Here is a 15,412-nt window from a genome sequence, read left to right on the forward strand (position 1 = left end):
AGGTTGTGCTGCCGGCATCTTCGAGGTAGGTAGAGAGGCAGGCAGAAACATCTGCTCTGCTAGTAAAGCTCTGCCTGGTTTCCAGGCTCTCTCACCTCCCTCCGAAGTCACTCTGTCACAGCTCACAGCATTGCCAAGGGGTTTTTGCAGGAAGAAGTTCAGGGGCTGCCTAGAGAGAAAGGGATATTTGCATGGACTGCATTCCATGGGCATCACTCTATATGTGAGCCATTGTTGGCAGCAAAAACTACTATTTAAAAGTATGGTGGAGGTAATAATAAAATGAATGGGTAACTATATGAGCCCCTGGTGGCGCAGTGGTAAAACTGCCGCCCTGTAACCAGAAGGTTACAAGTTCAATCCTGACCAGGGGCTCAAGGTTGACTCAGCCTTCCATCCTTCCGAGGTCGGTAAAATGAGTACCCAGAATGTTGGGGGCAATATGCTAAATCATTGTAAACCGCTTAGAGAGCTCTGGCTATAGAGCGGTATATAAATGTAAGTGCTATTGCTATTGCTATTGCTATATGGAGTCTTAGAGAAGGACCCCCATTCATACCATTCATACCATTCATTTCTGAACCCATGGAATGTGAACAAAATGAATGCACACCCTACTTGGTAACTAATAGGGTTCCTGCTATATTGGTATTCCTGGGAGCTAACATGAACCACCAGTCTGGTTGCCACATTCTGGACCAGCTGAATTTCCAAGCAACCTCTGTAGAAATCGAATAAATGAAATGAATGAATGAATGAATGAATGAATTCACAAGCAGACTGAAGCATTAGACCGATGCAAATAGGCAAGTACTCAATTCAGCAGCATGTATATTCAGTGTTCAGAGAAGGTACTATTCAAGTGGGTATTCCGATTCCCCCCTCCCTTTGAATTCAGATCCAAATATTTGATCATCCAAATATTTGTCTGTAGGATACAATGGGGGAAAGCACTAAAATGCCTGTAATATATTCATTTATTTGCAGAATGGGACGAGAACAACCAGGGTGGTAGTGAATTAAGTGGGCGTGGAGCCTGCCATCTTTCAAGTAAATAGAGGTGTAGGCGTTTCCTAAAAAAACAAAGGTTTTTTAAAAAGAAAAAAGGCTCTGTAATTCATTTTGGTTATTCAACAGAGAGATGACAATAACAGGGAATGGTAGCCCTTCAGAGGGCTTTACACCTGCATCAAGCAAGTAGGTGCAAGGAATTCTGTGCAGGGAAATTTTTAAGTGGTTTCCCTTCAGGTAGAATGGGCAGAAAGCAACAAGATCTTCTAAAGGTCTACCTGCTAAGGATGTTATACCTATAACAGCTCAGCAATACAAACAAGGCAGGGAGACAGCAAACACACTGTGATATATTCTTTCTACAGCCCTTTTCTCAAAACGCTATGATTGAAAAGGAACAAGGAGGCAGAGCAAAGTCACTGCCCAGCTCATGTGTCAATTTCACAGAGCTCTCAGGCCGCCTTTGGACATAAAGGGGAGCCTGAGGTGAACTTACCTCAGATGCACCCCCTGTATTGTCCAAATGATCAGAACCATGGTTCCTGGACCCAACCACGGTTCCAATCTCACCCACAAACCATGGAATGAACCCTTGGAATGTAGTGAGTTTCACTCACCAGATCAAGGGCCTGTTGACAGGACCATGTTGTCCAAATTGAGATTCTTCCCTTAACTATGTTAAGGAAGGAGGCTGCTCCCACGGGCTGCAACTGGCTGGCACAGGCTGTCCTTCCAGGGTCAGAGGAAACCAGTACAACTGGTCCTGCCCCCATTGCCGGCTCCTAGACTGGGATTGTGATCTTCTGGGAGTATGGAGTAGCAGGGAGGGAGGTAATATTCCTTCCCAGTGATTTCCATAGATAGAATCTCTCCTCATTTCCTCCCTTTGTCTGTTTGAAGGAAATACATTGCTTGCTGGGGGTGGGGGGAAGCCTCCAAATATCTGAATACATTCTGAATATTTCAAAATATATTCAGATCTTACAAATACTATTTGGAGATAGGCAGAGTCCTAACTATTTAATTCTGTGCATAATATTCAAATATTCAGTGGGTTATTTGGATGAAATATCACTGAGTCCAACTAGGTGAGTATTTGCAGAGCTCTACAGACAAGGTCAGATGAAAGTCTCAGTAGGCTCTAGGCACTCTCATCATCGTATGCCCCCAAGGTAGATTTATATATAAATACTAGTGGGCCCGGGCACAGAGCATCTGTGCCTTTAGCTGGCCCGCCGCGGCTGCCTGCGCCGCGGCCTGGCCCGCCGCCTTGCCTCCATGGCCGGGCCCGCCGCCGCCAGGCCCACTGCCTTGCCTCAACGGCTGGGCCCGCCACCTTGCCTCCACAGCCGCCCAGCCAGGCAATTCTCCTGGGTGCGCCAGGACCAATCAGGCGCCCCCGCAGCCCAGCCAATCAGCTGGGCTGCCGGGACGCATTTTTCCTGGGCACACCCAGGAGAAATATATATATAGATTCCCATTATGTGCAAGGTCCCTTAATATGGCCCAATGTGTTCAAATGGGCATCCACAGGGCTGGATTGGCCATTAGAATGATTTCCTCACAGGATGGTGTATAGTGGTGCGGTGACAGGCTTTCCAAATATTAACATTGCTTTTAGAGTGTATCTTGCTATTTTTGGAACAAACTGTGAAAGGGCACACTCTTTTTGAAGCTGATACGTAGAAAGAGCTGTCTTAGGTAAACCATAGGACAGAAACAACCACTTGCTCTACTTTCAATTGAGGATGAGCATATGCAAAAACCAAAATGGGAAGATGTAGTCCATGATTTGGCTAACAAAAAGAGCCACAAAGTTAATGTTTAATGTACATTTTCGTAAGTCAGAGCCAATTTTAAACTTAATTCAGTTATCCAACACTCTGCATTGTACTATTTTGTTATGCTGTTGAAGTAATTCAATTAAAGTAAATTATTAAATTGGATTTAGTAGTTTCCTTTTCTCATATTTTGCATCATCTGAGATTTGGGGTGGGGGAGGGAATAAAACTTTTTTTTAGGCCCTTGAGAGCTTTGTAGGACCTAGGTACTATGCCTAATCATTAATGCAGGCCTGCACAACATAAGGCCAGGGGGACATTTTTGCTGGCCCCAGGGGTGGCCCAAATTATTGTGGTGACTGAGATGAAGTGAAAAATGCCACCCTGCTCCATGGACCTGGTGGGGGTCAGCCCCCTTTCAAAATTGACCTTTGCAAGCATTGAAAGTGCATGGGGGACAAGGTAGAGGAAAGATTGCTAGGAGCCTCCTCTTACCTCCTCATGCTGTGGGTAATTAATAATTGCTTCCATTAATAATGAGAATAATTAATTTTAAGGTAATCATTAATGTGCTGAAAATTTACCTCAGCCCCTGTATATCAAGTCATGGTTGGTTCCAGCCCACCAAGATATTTGACTTGTGCACCTCTGGCCTAATGGATAATCGATCCAACCCTGCCTACAGTGCATTACTATAGTCCAGTGGAAGGATTACATGGGGCATTCACAGCCGTGACAAGCCCTCTATTCCAGGAAGTGCCCTTCTGTATCAGCGAAAGCTGGTGAAAGAGATTTCACAAAGTATAGCATAGGCTAGAGACAGCTTTGGGTGCAAGTACCTAATAAATTGACTAGGCCTCAGTTAGCATTAGTTTGGTTAAGCAGACTTCAGGCAGGTTTTAATCACAAAGAGCACAGAAATATTTGCAGGGAAACATGTATATACATATACAAATATTTGCAATCAGCCCCGAAAGTATTGAGAAATAGCTTTGCTAAACTAGTAGGAAAGATGGACGGACCAAAGGTTGAAAAAGAGATACAAAGAATGCCAGGAAGGTTCGGGTCAGGTGGGCAAAAAGATGAATTAGAGGACCCTGTCCGGCAATAAGCGGAAGGGGGGAAAGGAAGAGGGACAATGTGAGTGGTAAGTCCCAGAATTCATACAGAATAAACAACGTAGGAATAAAAGGGAGAGTCACATATTGAACTGATCATCCACCTAGATCAGTGAGTAATAGACTCAAGCTCAAATGCAGCTAAGGACAGAGAGCCCCTTGAGAACCTGCATGACTCATTAAAACTAGGGAGTGTGCTCTGACTGTTAAATTGCGGCCTTTTAATTATTTATTATTATTATTATTATTATTATTAGGCCTTTGTGCTATGCACATTTAAATAAAGCTCTGAACACATATTTGAATCCTTGAACAGTTGCTTGTGGCCACCTTGCAGGCCCAGCCCAAGTCCAACCGCACCTAAGGCAGTGGGCCAAGTAAATCCCCCCACCCCGTCCTCATGGCAGCAATTCCCTCCAGGTGCTGCAAACCTTCTCCTTCTCCTCCTCCCACCCCAACCCAAGCCCAGACCTTTCCCCTTCTCCTTCCATCCAGACCCAAGCACCACCAACATTCTCCTTTCTCTTCCACCCCACCCAGCCAATCCCCAACCTTTCCCTTTTCCCCAGGGGTAATGTGCACTGGGGAGTCAATTCCTGCCCTCACATCTACCCCTGCTTACATGGTTTGCGTGCGGCAGCCATAAACATCCAGAGGGAGGGCAAGTGGGAAGTCTCCCAACCTTGGACCAAGCCAATAGGGTTTTTTATCATTATTTTTATTTTTATTTTTATTTATTGAATTTCTATACCGCCTAATATAGGAATCTCTAGGCAGTGTACAGATTAAAACACAATATGAAATATAAAACATTTAAAATTCATAAAACAGATAAAAATCATAATAGACAAAAACACATTAAAATTAATAGATCTCAGTTAAAAGCCTGGGAAAAGAGGTACGTCTTCAGGGTCCTCCTAAAAAAAAACCAGAGAAGGAGATGTTCTTATTTCAGCAGGGAGTGCGTTCCAAAGCCCTGGGGAAGCCACACAGAAGGCCTGGTCCCAACAATTAAGATAGGATAAAACCTGTTATGTGTTGATTTCTATTTACATATTTCATATGTGCATATTTTGCTACCCCCTCCCCGCCGCAGAAAAATAGTCCTGTGGATGCCCATGACAGTAGTGATTACCCTCAAGGCCGGTCAGGCTCATCCTTGTATCCCTCACTGCCTGCTGCTAATTTCCCTGCTCTCCCTGCTTACGGGGGGTGGGGGGAATGGAGCAGCAGGAAGTGTTAGTCCACACTTCCTTTCACTCCAAATCTCACCCCCTGCAGGCAGGGAGAGCAAAGCAACTGGAAGCTGCTAGAGAGGGAGACATGGATGAGTGAGTGGCAGGAATGATCTGCTGAGGCAGTGGCCAAGTCAACACCGTGGAGGCACCAATCTCCCAGCTGAGGTCACCAGTTAGCTGGTCTTGTGGTAGCAAGCACAAATTGGACCAGGTCTCACGATCAGTGAGACCCGGTTTTACCTGGTGAGCGGGCAGGGAGCCCTGGGTGCCCAGATCGGCCGGCCACACAATGGCCAGCTCCGAGGCAGAGCCAGCGGGGGGTGGGGGGAGTGGGGGCCACGCAGCCCCCAGAAGCCCCAGTATGCCCTGCGTGAGTGCGCAGGGCATACTGGGGAGACCCCCGAGCCGGGAGGCGGCTTTTCACCTCCCGGCCAGGGGTCTACTCATGAGTAGGCGTGGTGCAAAGCTGCACCGCGGCTACTCACGAGCCTAAAAAGCAGGTTTGCTGGAGCGCTCACTCCGCAAACCTGCTTTTTAGCAGGGGTTCTCAAGCGGGTTACCCGCTCAAGAATCACCGGGCTCGGCTGCAAGCCCGGTGGTTCTTACGACCAACAAAAATCAGCCTAGGCTCTCCTAGCCCGATTTTTGTTGGTCGTGAGAATTGCCTCATTGTCTCCTTTGCTAAGCAGGGTCTGCCTTGGTTTGCATTTGAATGGGAGACTACGTGCATGAGCACCATAAGATAGGGGATGGGGGGCCACTCTAGGAAGAGTGCAGAAGGTTCCAAGTTCCCTCCCTGGCATCTCCAAGATAGGGCTGAGAGAGACTCCTGCCTGCAGCCTTGGAGAAGCCACTGCCAGTCTGTGTAGCTAGATGGACCAATGGTCTGACTCAGTATAAGGCAGCTTCCTAGGTTCCTAGGACCTAGGGTCTCAGCCCAGGCATTCTGCACCCTTAGAAAAGGAAGAATAGTGTGGGGCTCTTCTAAAATTAAATGAAAGGGAATTTTTCTGATAAACTGGCAGAACGTGCTTCTGGCCACAGTCTCCACCTAGAAGTCCAGGATGATGCCAGTGGTCTCCAAAAACACGCCCAAGCTTCAGACTTGCTCTTCCAGGGCGAATGCAGCCTATCCAGGATATCCAGTCTTACCACTTGAACTAACCATGCAGGTCTTAGGCTACAGACCTCTAGTGGTCGTTGGCATAGCAACATGAATCACATAATGGGAGCAGTTGAAACAACCCTTGTATCATTTGGGTCCTGGGAAGTTGCTGGCTGGTATGCAGTGGGAGGCACTGACATGTACAAGAAGATGTCACAGCAAGGGCCATTGTTGCTTTAAGATCCAAAATAATGTTGCTTTAAGGTCCAAAATAATGAGAGGTGTGGGAAACAGCTAATCAGCCCTGCCCAGAAACACAAACTCTGTGAAAAGATCTTAGTCATTTATGGAGCAAGCAAATCTTTTCTCTCCATTCATTTCTACATCTCTCCTCATATTCCAAAAGTGGATTCCCTTACAGCCATAATAGTGTCCCTCTGTCCTGACTCAGGGAACTCCCTCAAGGGCCTTAGGCTCTCCTGAACATCAGCCTCCCCATACTCTGGCTCAGATGGGTGTGTTTGAAAGAACAACTTCACCTCCACCCACTGTCAGCATGATGGCACTGGATTTTGACAGCTCCCTGCCTTTTCCAGCGGCAATATATAGGGGTGGCATGTCTAGTCTCTGTCCCGTGTTCCAACAGACCTGCTGCTGCTATTTCTCCTTAGAAGGAGGTGTTCGTTCAGCTTTTCTGCCTCCTGCTGCTCCGTGAATTTTTGCAGAAATGACCCACACTGCTGTGACGACCCTGCTCTTGACGGTGTCCTTCTTTCCAATGGGTAAGAAGATTGGATGGTGGGATTTGGTTGGATCAGGCTTGCAGATCCCTTGCAGCTGTGAATATCACCCATGCTTACCTTTGTGAGCCTCTGTGGCTGCAACTCCTCAACCACTTCCCCACCCTTCCCTTCCGTAATTGCACTGCAGTCATCACTGGGAGCATCTTAAGGGTCTAATTGAATGTTACGTGAATGTGTATGCCCAGCAAGAGCTTGCTGTTTTTCATCTTTGCTACAAAATAGTGTGGGGAGGGAGTAATTTGGAATGTAAAAGTGGTGGTGAGAGGAGGGGGTGGTCAAACAGTTCCCTGTCTGCTGCTTTCCCTTTCCATTCCTCCCCACACACGCCCCCCCCTCCACCGCAAGCTTGGGGCTATACACCAATGTTGACCTTGTAACCATGCATTCTAGAACCTGAGGGGGTGGCTTGGGAGGAGGGAAAAAGGGGGGGGCAGAGTACTAAAAAACCCTCCTTCTGCTGTTTCTTAACTCCAAATCACTCTCTCCCCTATTGCTTTGCAGAAAAAAAGCAGGCTTCCAGGGCTTTTTATTACACGTTTCCATGTAAAGATAGACTGTATATGTATGTGAATTGAAGTTTATGCAGACCCAAGAATAGAGGAGAGGAGCAAATCCCCTCTAAAGTTAGGCAAATGGAGGAGTGAGACACTTCAAGTAGCAGATTCCAGTCACCATGCAAGAGGAAGTAAAATTTACGTTCTTTAATTATATATTGGTTGTTCGTTTTCTGCGTTGTGCCTGGGCACCATTTACATTTTCTGCTTCGTGTATCAGAATGGCTTGGGCCAGCATAGGGAGAAAAAGTGGAGAGATGTAACTGAGGCTTAATGGAGAAAGCTTTACACTGTAGGGGGCATCTGCCCACCTGTTCATATGCTGCTTCAAAAAGAATCAGATTCTAACTAAATTGTGCAAAACAGTAGATTTATTTGAATTGCTGTTGTAATGTGTGATTGTTTAGCAAAACACCAAGAGGAAGCTATCCACTCCAGTTACAAAGTAGTACAGAGCCTAGTGATGTGCACGAACCGGTCAGGAGGCCATTTTAGAGGCCTCTGAACCAGTTCGAACGTGGCCCAGTCCAGCGGTCCAGCACCAGGAGGAGGTCTCGCTTTAAGGGCGGGGGGGGTTGTACTTACCCCTCCCACCGCTTTTCCCCCTCTGGCGCTCCATTTTTTTGCAAATTTTGGGGGGCGGCAGCGTTCCTCCCTGCCGCCCCTGCCCCCATAGTTGACCAGGGAAAGCAGAAGTAGCTGCCTCACATGCACCCGCCGCCGTGTGTGCACATCCACCGTGCATGTCACACATTGCATGCACACGTCACACACGCAACATGCGCACACAACGTGCAACATGCACGACATGCACACGTGGCAGTGGGCACGTGCACATGCGGTGGCAGCCACATGCACGGCAGCTACTTCCGCTTTTTCCGGCCAACAATGAGGGCAGGGGCGGCAGGGAGGAACGCTGCCGCCCAAAAAACTTTGCAATAAAATGGAGCGCCAGAGGGGGGAAAGCAGCAGGAGGGATAAGTACAAACCCCCCGCCCTTAAAGCAAGACACACACACCCCAGTGCCAGACCACACCTCTGTGGTTCCATGCACATCCCTAACAGAGCCTTATTGTTGTAGTTAGTCAAGAACAAGCATAGAGATTGTAGTGCAGTTTAAAGTAAATAAGATTTATTAGGTTAAGGACATTTGAGATAGGAATGACTCATCCTATCTCATCCTATATTATATATATATATATATATATATATATATATATATATATATATATATATATATATATGGCCTCATGTGGGGGCCCCGTGGGGGCTGCTCTCTGCTCTCCCCACCCCAGCCCAGCCCAGCCCAGCCCAGTTTTTGCAAGGCACGGTGGTGGCGCCTCTTCTTCCACAGGTGCTTCCCTTTGCATTCTGCAAAGCACGGATCTGGTCACTTACTTAAGAGGAAGCCCATCGAACTAAATCATTTACTTCTGGGCAATCTCATTTCCTTTATCAGCTGAGTGGCAGTTTAATCTGTAACATTTGCTTACTGCAAGGCAATGTACCTTTCCCCCCCTTGTTTACTGCAAGGAAGCCCTGCAAACTGTTCTCAATACAATTTTTATTTATTTATTTATTTATGTATTTATGTATTTATTTATTTATTTATTTATTTATATTTTGTTGTTGAATTTATATACCACCTTTCATTAAAAACAACCCCAAAGCGGTTTACAACGTTAAAACGCTACAATAAAAATGACCATTTTAAAAATATAAAATATATAAAACACATCTAATTTAAAAACTATAAAATACAAGCATAAAAACACATAGACACAAGAATAAAAACACATAGAAGCAGCATAGAAACGGTCATGTAAAAGCCTGGGTAAAAAGCCAAGATTTAAGAAGCTTTCTAAAAACTGTGATGGTGTGGAGGGCTCATTCCACAGTTCAGGGATCTGTCAATATCTAAAGCCCCTCTCCGTATATGACTTTCCCGCCCCTCTCAGGTTCTTGCGCAAATGCACAATATCTTTCTGTTTCCTTAATATTGAGACAATCAAAGAATTGTAGTTTGTGCCATGGTGCTCCCCCTAGTGGCAGTTTTGCACAAAAATGCCTGGTGAATTTTTTTTTAAACAACTTTTGTCACGTCATTCCCGCTGTGCGACCCCCATTGGCCCAAAATGGAGGAGAGGGCAGTGAATGCAATTCTGGTAGAATACGGACACCCCCTGCCTGGAAAACCCGCTGCAGTGGTGGGCAATTTGAGCAGCCACAGCCCTGTCACGATGCATTGAGAAACGTATTGAAAAGTGCTGTGCTCATGGTTTCCAGCCTCTGTCTAATACTGTTGCACTTTGCAACTGGCACAAATCTCATAATCTGGAAAACACCCAGGAGCATCAACTCTTTACACCCTCTGCCCTATTGACTACTAGGGGGCATTGGGAATAAAGATAGTAAGCCAGGATCTTCCTTTTCGTCCCCCCACTCTTGTTTTCTCTCACTCTGTTCTGGCTTCTGATTGGTAGACTGATACTCTAAAGTCTCCCCCTCCTCCTCCTCGTTCTGTTCTTGCATTATGAAAACATAAAGCTCAGGCACACAGGCTTTCTATATATAACTTCTATATATAACTTTCTATATATAACAAGTATATAACTTCTTTAATAACCCTTTAGAAGTATTTGAACCTTAAATGTCTGTCTCACACATGCTTGATTCTTCTTCCACACACTTGCTCTGTTATTATTGGGAGCATTGAAATCCCTTCACTACAACAGTATCAATGCCTGCACCACTTCATGCCCCTTGCCATAAGATCGTAAGAACAGCCCTGCTGGATCAGGCCCAAGGCCCATCTAGTCCAGGATCCTTTTTTGCACAGTGGCCCCCCAGATGCCTCTGGGGAGCTCACAGGCAAGAGGTCAGTGCATACCCTCTCTCCTACTGTTGCTCCCCTGCATGACTGCCTATTCAGACAGTAAATGCTGACAGATGCATTTGCGCAGTGGATGTTCTAAAATAAGTACAAGCAGATCCATTCTGAGACTAAATGTTCTAGTAAATATCCTTACTCTCTTTCCTCCCTGAAAAAGTAAACTTTTGTGGTCCAGTAGGCAGAGAAAAGCAATGTCTAACGGCAAGGCCCGGGCATCAATCCCTAGTGTGAGGAGAGGGTTGTGATAAGTACACAAGGAAGTCTCTGTTTAATTTTTTTTCGGCCATGAAATGTTGGGCAGTATGCTTCATATGCCGAAATTAAGCACTGATTTTCTCCTTATGTGAAACAACCACAGTCTCTTCTACGTAGCTGAGGCCAAAAACAACTCATGGTAGAGAAGCTCTTTGGCAGCCACACTTTGGTGCGGGGGACATGGCGGCAGGAAGAGTTTTTAAAAAGCGGCCTCTTGTTTGTCTTACCCACCCCTATCTCCATTTTGCCTCTAGGTTAGCCAGGCTGCCTATACACAGCTATGTTGGTTTGTTTGCTCCCTCTCTGTGCCCACCTCCCTCCTTTCCAGGAAAAATGTTTAAAAGATTAAGATGCTTTGAAGGAAGGGGACTGAAACACAGGCATAACAAAATAATGCTGTGAAAAAATGTCAGCGAGGAAACCTCTGCCAAGCTTAAGGGTAAAGTGAGGGGTGGAATTTAGTTTTTCCTTTCTGGAGGGTTCTCAGAATGTAAAAACATCAATGCCCAGTTCAGGTATTTATCTGCCTACAAATGAAAACTGAAGGTATGGAGGGGCTGATCTGAGCCATGTCCAGTGGCCATGCCCACATCATTTATGCATTTCTTGGAATAGAACCTACATGGGTAAACCAAAATGCACTGGAGGCTCCAAAAAGTACAAATCTGGGACTCTGGAAAAAGAAAAGTCCCAGATTACACTCACAAGAGGCTAGGCACATTCAGTGTGTGAGAAGCAGGCTCAGAGCAAAAGGGATATTTGAATGCCTGGAGGTTGGGGAATGAGACAGCAGGTTTCATAAAAACATAAGAGCCCTGCTGGATCAAGAAGGCCTATCTAGTCCCACAGACAGGGTTGCCATATTCAAGCTTCCCAAATCTGGGTGGCCTATTTTGCATATTATGCAAATTAGCTAATTTGCATTTATTTATTTATTTATTTATTTGGCAGATTTGTATACTTCCACCTCCTCCTCTGCCCTCCCACGTGATCAGATCCAAAGTAAAATCTGGGCAAGCCGGGCAGCACATTTGAAATCCGTGAAAATCCGGGTGGAATTTAGCAGCCGGGTGGAGGAGCCAAAATCCGGGGACTACCCTAAATTCTGGGGGGCATGGCAAGGCTACCCACAGAGAACCTAAGAAGAGCATTGCTAGATCAGGCCCAAGGCCTATTTAGTCCAATATCCTCTTTCCCACAGTGGTCCACCAGATGCCCCAAGGAAGCCCTTAAGCAGGAAACGAAGGCATGCCCCCTCTCCCACCGTTGCTCCCCTGCAGCTGACATTCAGGAGGTTGCCTATAGCCATCAAGACTAGTAGCCATTGATAGATCTGTCCTCCATAAAATTCTCTAAGCCCCTTTTAAAGCCATCCAAACTGGTAGCTATCAGCACAGAAAATTGCGTCGATTCTGTACTGTGTGAAAAGTACTTCATTTTGTTGGTCCTAGATTTCCTAGCAATCAGTTTCATGGGATGACCCCTGCCCTGGTTCTAGTGTTGTGAGAGAAGGAGAAAAACTGCTCTCTGTTCACACCATAAATAATTTAATAAATCTCTGTTTTAAAAAACCCCTCTCTAAATGGCCAATCAGATGCCTCTGGAAAGCCCATAAGCAGGATGTATAGATATACCACTTTTTCTGCCATTGCTCCTCTGCAAATGGTATTCAGAGGCATTTTGCAGAGGATGTAGCATGTAGACATCATGACTGATAGCCCTTCTTCAATTTGTCAAATCCCCTTTCAAAGTCATCTGGACTAATGACCATCACCGCATCCTGTGGCAACCCATTCTATAGACTAGCTACGCGCTCTGTGAAGAAGTCCTCCTTTCTTTTTCCCATTCTAAACCTTCTACCCATCAGTTTCACTGGATGACCTCTGGTTCTGGGTTGTGACAGGGGGCAGGGGGCCTTCTTATCCCTCTCCGCACCATGCATAATTCTTGGTGAGCACCAGTCCTGTTATGAGCAGAAGTAACAGGCATCCCCAGACTCAGTCATTATTTGTTTCTTTATCCACCTCAGCCCTGTGCCAAGATGCGGGGAAGCAGGGGCTCCGATGTTACCGCTGTGGCTTTGATCAACCCTGTGTGGAGACGCTGGTGAACTGCAGTGAAGGCGAGAGATGCGGCACCATATCGGGGCATTCAGGTTCGTTGTGCTGTCCCTGTGCAGGCACCTTGGCCAGTGCTCCTCAGTTCCGCCAAGTCCCCCCTGTATCTGTCTCGGGCCTAACTTTGTGCACTCTCATTGTTTGCAGATTATAAAGTGCACGAGTCCATCTTGAGGAAGGACTGCGTCCCAGCCCAGAAATGTGACAGTAATGACAAACTCACGTACTGGAACAACCCTTTCCGTGTCACCTACTCCTGCTGCAACACTGATTTCTGCAACAGGGCCATCTCAGGAGCACCCCGCCCCTCTGCCACCCACCTCCCCATGCTCTTGGTGGCCACCATCTTAGCTATCCTACTCACCTTCCTCTCCTGAGACCTAGGATTTGCCAGCTCCCTCTGAGGAGGGCGGCCTCTCTGGCCAGACATTATTTGCACCCACTGCACTGATATCTGCCTTCAAATCCCTCCTGGGAGGAATAGAGTCTGGTAGCTACTTGGTTTTTATCACAGTGCCCCAGCTGTAGCATTGTTCTGAGTCACTGTGAGGAGAAGGGTGGCTGCCATGTTTTGGGACAGCCACCATTTCCCCCACACGGTAGCTTGGATTGATAGTGATAATAACAACAACTTTATGTGTTCGCTGCCCCATAACAAATTGCTCCCTGGGCGGCTCACAATAAAACGACAATAGAATAAAACATAACAATTAAAACAAGAGAGTACAATAAAATATAAAGTGCAATGCAATGCAAAACTAACACAACGACCAGGGCATTGTGAAGAAAAAGTGGTGGCTGCCAGGAGGTTGCTTTCCAGAATATGTCTGCCACTTCTTTTCAACTGTAAATAACCGGGAAGGAAGGAAGATTGCCATTCTGCCGTGCCACAGAGCAGCCAGCAACTCAGCCAAGCTGTTTCCACAGTGTTTTCTCCATAAGAGTGATTGTTTGTTTGTTTATTTGTTTGTTTGTTTATTTATTTCAGCGGTACCTGTTCTTCCTCTGTATTCTGCTAGTGAAACAGGGAGGTCTACATATCATGGGGCTTCACCACAACCCGGTGCGAGGTAGGTTAGGATGAGAAAGAGTCTCTGAACCAAAGTCACCTAGTGAATGTCGTAGCTCAGCAGAAACTGGAACCCAAGTCTGTCTTGCCAAGTTCAGTGCTCTCACCACTACAGGGGGGTGTCAGCATTTTGCTCCTGTGCCTTTAAGAGCATCTTGATCTGCAGACATTAACAGTTTTATCCCCGTAGCATGACAAGCGTCCTCTGCTCATTTCTGCAGATCAAGCTGCACTTAAAAGCACAGAAGCGGGCCAGACTGTTAATGGTCAGTTGGTAACCTTGCACATTTTAGGGTTGCCAAAGATGGCCCTCCAGTTTTTTGCTTCCCCCGCCCCACCCCCCCACCCCCACCCCCATCTCAGCTGGACAAGGGGCAAAGGTTCATCTCAGGCCATTCTAGGCTGAAGTTGATCTTAATCCCTTTACTGCTGAGCAGGGCTATCTAACCTTTGCAGGGGCCCCCATGATGAATCAATATGTTCCAGTCCCACTAGAACTAACAGAGTCTCTGTTCATGTGCTGCAGTATGGATGCCCTGTAGGCACAGATCCCTGGGCAAATGCCCCCTCCGCTTCAGACACCCCTGATGCTGAGATCCACTACCAAATCTCTTTCCCCCCCCCTCCCCCCAGTTTTCAGGGCTTGGCCATCTTCTGACATCACCAGGCTCTGCCTCAGAAATCTCAGGGGGTTTTGTCTGATCTGGCAACCTGCTACACCTACTCTCAAAGAGATCCAAAACTATAGCTATCTCAAAATCAATGTGCAAACACTTCCACTGGACTTCAAAAAAAACCCCAACCCATAGTTATTATCACATTATAGAAACATAATTTCCTGGGAGCATACTACTATCTATTTCTGGTCATAAATGTATATGTATTAATTAATAAAACATTCAAAGATGATTCAAATGTTCTTTTGTGAAGGAAATACATCAGGATACCATAGAAGTCCCTGGAAAATATTTGGCAGCGGGGGTGGGGGGTGGCCGGGCAGTTATACAGGAACATTAACATTCATAGCACTTTGCAAAGAACAAGAGCCCCAAGGGACTTACAGTCCAAATAGTCTGAACATCTGATACAGGGTAGACAATAGAAAAAGCAGGGGTGGGGAGTAAACAAGGGAATGATATACATTTGTATCAGGCTTACTTGCTATGAGGACAAAGGGGTTGTGTATGCCCAAGCCACGAATCCTGCAAGGGGCATAGCTGAGGGTACAATTCAGGCACAGTAACTTTTGAAGAGTTCCTCTCTTCAGCTACTCTAACTTCAGCAACTACAGGCCAGGCTCTATATATAGGTCAATGGAACGCCACCACATGATTTGGGACTCCACTTGGGGGGCACTGGGGTGGCCCAGGGCAAGTGGTGGTGTAGTGCACATAGGATGCCAACCACCCCATGGGTTGCTAATCCATGGGGTGCTGGGTTCTGTTGTTTCTGAGCTGTTCTGAGTGTA

The 15,412-nt window shown here is 46.4% G+C and overlaps 1 protein-coding gene across 8 annotated transcripts; it reads left to right on the plus strand.

Annotated features, from left to right (window-relative positions):
• Nucleotides 1-2,149: 2,149 nt before the first annotated feature.
• Nucleotides 2,150-14,835, plus strand: LOC128342519 (lymphocyte antigen 6G6e-like). Of its 8 annotated transcripts, none has more exons than XM_053289888.1 (4): nucleotides 2,150-2,183; nucleotides 6,925-7,035; nucleotides 12,788-12,913; nucleotides 13,023-14,835. In XM_053289888.1, exons 2-4 carry the CDS (start codon nucleotides 6,981-6,983, stop codon nucleotides 13,250-13,252), a joined length of 411 nt encoding a protein of 136 aa, XP_053145863.1. In that variant the 5' UTR covers nucleotides 2,150-2,183; nucleotides 6,925-6,980; the 3' UTR covers nucleotides 13,253-14,835. The 8 variants fall into 8 exon arrangements, with proteins under 8 accessions (XP_053145863.1, XP_053145862.1, XP_053145861.1 ...); XM_053289887.1 differs by lacking the exon at nucleotides 2,150-2,183 and adding an exon at nucleotides 3,926-3,939 and having other exon boundaries at nucleotides 6,900-7,035; XM_053289886.1 differs by lacking the exon at nucleotides 2,150-2,183 and adding an exon at nucleotides 5,194-5,241 and having other exon boundaries at nucleotides 6,900-7,035.
• Nucleotides 14,836-15,412: the final 577 nt, after the last annotated feature.

This window comes from Hemicordylus capensis, chromosome 2 (genome assembly GCF_027244095.1).
Source record: "Hemicordylus capensis ecotype Gifberg chromosome 2, rHemCap1.1.pri, whole genome shotgun sequence".
Lineage (NCBI taxonomy): Eukaryota > Metazoa > Chordata > Lepidosauria > Squamata > Cordylidae > Hemicordylus > Hemicordylus capensis.